Source organism: Myotis davidii, unplaced genomic scaffold, assembly GCF_000327345.1.
Source record: "Myotis davidii unplaced genomic scaffold, ASM32734v1 scaffold4007, whole genome shotgun sequence".
Taxonomy (NCBI): domain Eukaryota; kingdom Metazoa; phylum Chordata; class Mammalia; order Chiroptera; family Vespertilionidae; genus Myotis; species Myotis davidii.
Genome location: NW_006297807.1, coordinates 37,655 through 43,020, shown reverse-complemented (window position 1 = coordinate 43,020; position 5,366 = coordinate 37,655). Strand labels below are relative to the sequence as shown.

The 5,366-nt window shown below is 52.2% G+C and overlaps 1 protein-coding gene across 4 annotated transcripts in view; it reads right to left on the bottom strand.

Moving 5' to 3' along the window:
• Positions 1-1,551: 1,551 nt before the first annotated feature.
• Positions 1,552-5,366, bottom strand: part of CHST10 (carbohydrate sulfotransferase 10) — a 41,239-nt gene continuing 37,424 nt past the window's right edge. For all 4 annotated transcript variants that reach the window (XM_006773359.2, XM_006773360.2, XM_015570237.1 and 1 more), the window contains one exon: positions 1,552-3,690. In XM_006773359.2, the coding sequence (XP_006773422.1) occupies positions 3,153-3,690 (538 nt within the window). In that variant the 3' untranslated portion in view covers positions 1,552-3,152. The remainder of the gene's footprint in view (positions 3,691-5,366) is intronic.

The following is a 5,366-nucleotide window of genomic DNA, read 5'->3' as shown; positions in this document are numbered from 1 at the left end:
GTTAAAGGGGGAAAACCCATGAAAGAGTAGAAACCTCCCTAAGGCTGCAGCCTCCTGCAGTTTCTCACTCTTAACCCCAATCCACACTCAGCATTCCGCAATGTGTCACAATTACCATTTAACGTTCCTAAGCCCTGAAGGCTCCAGCAGCTCCGGCTCCGGCAGAAATGAGAAGGCCCTGCTCTCTGGAGCCTCGGCAGGTATCAGGGTGACGAATGCAGGAAAAGTTGTTGGTTTTCAAATTGTTCACACTTTTTTCTTTACGAAGAGTAACAACTTCTAATGCTCTACATTTCAGCTGTTACCACAGTCCAGGTAGTTCATATTTTATAAAAGTTCAGGTCCAATTTAGATTGCACATTAAAGGAAACAACCAATCCTCGGGCCAGTTATGTCAGAAGTGCTGTTATAGTAGCACCAGGGGCTAACAGTCCCCCCCCGATGCTGCGGGTGCCACACCATCAGGAGGCGGGGGCAGCAGAGGGTGTGGGGACCAGCGTTTTCTCTGCACACAACGTGAATCCTACGTGAACAGGGCCTGCATCCTCATCGCAAATGTGCTGATGGGCACGTCCCTGTGGTCATTGTCCCAGGGGCCTGAATGAAACGCAATAAAGGCAACACCTAGATTTTCTCCCTCACCCACTGACTCCTCAGTCTTGCTATGAGACTGGAGCACAATGTACACAAATATTGAGTAAAATTTTTATTATTACACTCTGAGACTTCAGGCCATTGGACACAAAGAAAGCCTAAAATGAGGATGAGAGAAACATCGATCAGCTGCCTCCCACATGCACCCTGACCAGGAATCAAAGCCGCAACCTTTTGGTGTACAGGATGACACTCCATCCACTGGGTTCTCACCCTGACATTTCCCCCAGCCACCGTCTCCTGCTGCTACCCATCCCCTTACCTGGGAAGGGAATGAGCTGTGAGCACTGCGCCTTGGGGGCACCCCAGCCCCACACCCACCTTAGTGCCCCTTCCTGTCGGGACCCTCCACCCTACACCTTGGCAGGTCCAGGGTCAGCCGCAAAGGCCCAGGGCTGAGGACACAGGGCTCCTGGAGCAGCATGGGCACAGGTTGAGACAGCTGCCCAGGCGACACCTGCCAGTGAGGGAGGACCGAGCACAGGCGGTGTTTGTTTCCAGGAAGGACCAGCAGTGTTGAGTGTTGGCTCCAGGCTGCATCCTCAAAGCTCCCTCTGGGCGGCAGTGAGGGGGAAAGGGTCTGGGTGACAGGAGAACTAGCACCTCCTCCTGAGGTTCGAGAGGGGGCGTATGGGGGGGGGGCGGGGGAGGAAGTGGGCTTTGGAGAGGGAATGAGCGAATGATTCTGGTGGAGATGACCGCAGTAGGGTGCTGTGTGGAGTCGGGAGCTACAGCATAGGGGTGGTGGTGAGGAATGGACGTTTGGGACATCCTGTGAAATGTCCAGATGTTCTGGTGGCCAACCCTGTTTGTTGGGCAAAATCTGTTAGGAAAATGACTGAAATGCCAAAGAAAAGTGACCTAAATCTAAAAGCCAGAGGATTGGGGACACATGGGGACACAGCTTTCTAACCTTTATTTCTGAGAAGATAGGTGTTTTTTAAAAATTAGTTGTAACTTTAAGGCCTTAGACTCAAATGTATTATTCACAGTGTTACACTGCAAATAGGAAAGAGGTAATCAATTGGCTGATCAGGTGTGAAATGATTTTCACAAGACTTTACAGAAAAAGCTCATGTGACATCCCCTGCCTGTCAGCTGATGACAGGCTACCACACTGACGCCCCTTGGTCAGCGCTAGGGCCTGTCACACTTGGGCCTCTCCTTCTGTGGTGCTGCCACCAGCAGCCGCTAGAGCAGTCTTGCAGGCCCCTCGCTGGGGCCAGGTCGCTGGGGCCAGGTCGCGGGGACCGTGTGGGGCCACAGAGAGCCCCCACAAAGCGCAGCACGTGTCGGGTTTGGACAGTTTTTATTTATTACTTTCACATTCACAGACTCAGGCGGCCCCTTTAAGAAAGGGAAGGGGGAAGCTGCCTGGAAGAAAAGCTGGGCTCATGGCGCGTGGGACTTCTCACAGGGAAACAGTCGGTGTCAGCAGGCACCTGACATGGTGGCCTCAGCTCGCTCCTCGGTGCCTGGGAGATGCATTTCTGGAGGCTGTCTCGGCCCAGGATTTTATTGCTGGTGAACCTCATCGTCCAACTTACAGCCCGGGATGACGGCACTAACAAAACAGGTCCAGGGAGCAACTGGCTGAGATGAAACTGGACCATGTAAACTGCACGGACTGCCACGCTGCCCTGCTGGCCTTCAGCCCCAGGGCGGGGGGTCTGGGGGGATGCTGCCCATCCAGGTGGAACAAAGATAAGAGAGGGACAGCCATCAGGACGGGCACGCCCACATCCACAGCAGCCTGAGCTCCAGAACCCACCAGCTCTTCCTTTTCCCAAAGACGTTCGCTTCTCAGGTGGGAAGAACACTCCACTCCCCTTTTTCTGAATATGTAGCTCTCGGGCTCAATGAGAAAACCACCTGGCAGACAGAGGATCGGAAATATGGACCAGGGGTGCTCAGGCGTGTATTCTGAAAGGACAGACTGCCAAAAAGTGTCCTAGGGTCACCCCGAATCCCACAGGAAGGAGACAGTCGTGGAAAGAATGGTTTGCCTCCGTGATTACAGCAGCGCCAAGATGAGAGCCAGCGCTGTCATTTTATTTCACAGACTTGGTCTTGCATTAGCTCCTGCCAGTTCTGCTCACCATCAGCTCCTCAGGTCTCCTGAAAGCGCGAGGTGCGCTTCCTGCCGTCCCCCGGTGACAGGCAGGCCCTTCCCCTCCTTGACAGCCGAGGGAAGTGACGCCTGTGCCATGTAACTGCTCCTCCTGGTCTGTCAGACTGCAGATGTTTAGTCCTTTTACCCTTCTGGGACCAAAGGCCTCATGGCATTGGTGGGCGTGGGGGCGAGGCCCTCAATGCACCTGATGTTCACACTAAGCCAGAACCGTCGGGTGCAGCTTCACCGGCCGAGGTGCACATGGCCTGTGGGTGCCCGCAGGAGTCTTGAGGGGTGAGATTGAAGAAGTGTCAGTTCTGTGCTCAGATCTCCACTTGCTTAGCCTCTGGTCTAACAGAGGTATCTGAGTTCACAGATCTACACATTAGTTTAGCAAAAAATCTGGCTTCTGATACCCAAAGAGCTTGAAGTCCCCTTCAAAACGGGCATACAGGCGCCGGATGTCCCGCTTGCTGATGCCCAGGAAGTAGTGCTCCATCTTGGTTTTGTTGTACACGGTGATGCCCGGAGGGATGGTGGGGTATGACACCAGGTGGTCTATGCCCGCCTCTTTTAAGATGTATGGGGCGTCATCCTCCAGGGTCTCGTGATGACCAATCACACTGTATGATATCTCGCAGGGCGCGCACAGCTCGACGTACGTCACCCAGTGAATGATGTGGTCCCCAAACTGGAGGTCCAGCCATCTGTGGTTTGGATCGCCCAGGTAGCGCACAAAATCTTCAAACTGGATGCCCCGGGTCTCTGTCCGGTTCCGCCTGTACTTCCTGATGATGCCGGGGGCAATCTCGTGCCTGTACCAGGGTTCAAAGCGGGGATTGTGGACGAACTTGTCCTTAAAAGCAGATATCAGTCTTTCAAAGGGATCTCTTACAATAAAAAACTTGAAGTAGGTTTTCAAGCTAAGGGAAAAATGTAGATAAACAAGAGGTGAAGCCGATGCTACTGGTGGTGAGAGTGGGAAGAGTGGAGAAACAGCTGGAGCAGCTGCAGCCGCCATGTCCTGAACCCTCCCCCGGGCGAGCCCTGAGATGAGCACATCACACACATCTCGCTTAATTCACTCAACACCACTGAGGGCAAACCTGCTCGTCAGCGCCCATTTTATAGGTGAGGAAATGGAAGCTCAGAGACTAACTGTCCAAGGCCTCAGCACTCACCCTCGGGGGCACTGTGAAAACATCTATTTCACCTATGTTTTGTTTTACTTGAGAGTTTCAAAATTTTAAGGACATTTAAAAGTTTTGTTCCTGGGCAGAAAATCCTAAGGACAGAAACTCTGAATGAGTTAGGAACAACGGAGGCCAGGAAAGATACTTTTTATCTCAGAAGACTCAATTCGAAATTGCCAGGGGCAGGAAAAATAAGAGCGGTGGTGGTAGGAGATGGAGTGAGGCTCAGGCCCCAGCGGGAGGAGAGCTGGCCCGGGAGACCTGCGGGAGTGGCAGCGGTGGCCCCGGGGCCCCAGGGAGACCATGACGACAGTGAGGCCACTGCTGCCACTGCAGCGGCTTACTCCGTGCCAGAAACTGCTCAGTGCTCTGCAGGCCCTAACCATTTCCTGACAAAAGCCCAGGATGGTAACAGGGCAGCCCTGACCCGGCGCGGCTCTGGCACTGAACAGCTGCGTTCTGAAGGGTTTGGGCACGTTGGAAAGCCTCCGGAACCAGGGCTGGAAGGAAGAGAAGGTGCTGACGAGCGAGGCAGGGCCAGGTTCAGGTGGGTCCTGACATTCTTATTCCTGTTGAACTTGGCTCTGGAGAGGCCATTTCATAGCTAGTAAAGAGGACTTTTCAATTTATAGCTAAGTTTTAGCGCCAGTGCCCTCCCTGCTGATTGGTGGGTCTGTCTGCGGGCTGTGCTAGGTCCAGTCCACACCACCACTCCCAGGGCAGTGGCGGGGAAGCAGGCTCGGTGCCTTTGGGGAAAATGAAAACTAGGTGGGGTTTCCCTGCAACCTAAATCGCTTTCTTGTGAAGAAACAATCATATCCAGTAAGGAGTCCATAAAACTAAACACGACCAACGCAGAGCAAAAATGACCCCTCACTTCTATTGGGAAAATGACCTTCCTTCATTCCCATGGACTGCATGAAGGTGAGGGTGGAGAGGCATTCTGAAATTCCCATCAAGATTTCTGAGTTTAGCCAAAACCGGTTCGGCTCAGTGGATAGAGCGTCTGCCTGCGGACTGAGAGGTCCCGGGTTCGATTCCGGTCAAGGGCATGTACCTTGGTTGCGGGCACATCCCCGGTGGGGAGTGTGCAGGAGGCAGCTGGTCGATGTTTCTCTCTCATTGATATTTCTAACTATCTCTCTCCTTTCCTCTCTGTAAAAACTCAATAAAATACATTTTTTTTTAAAAAAAGAATTCCCTCGGCCTTGTTATGACACACATATTAATAATCGAATTAAAAATTGTGGTATATTTACACATTATAATTCCACAGTCAGAAAATATATAAGATATACCTCCATGCAACAACATGGATAAATCTCACAAAAATTAATGCTAAGGGAAATAAGACTACACAAAGGAATGCATACTGTATGATTCCATCTCTATAAAGTTCAAAATTG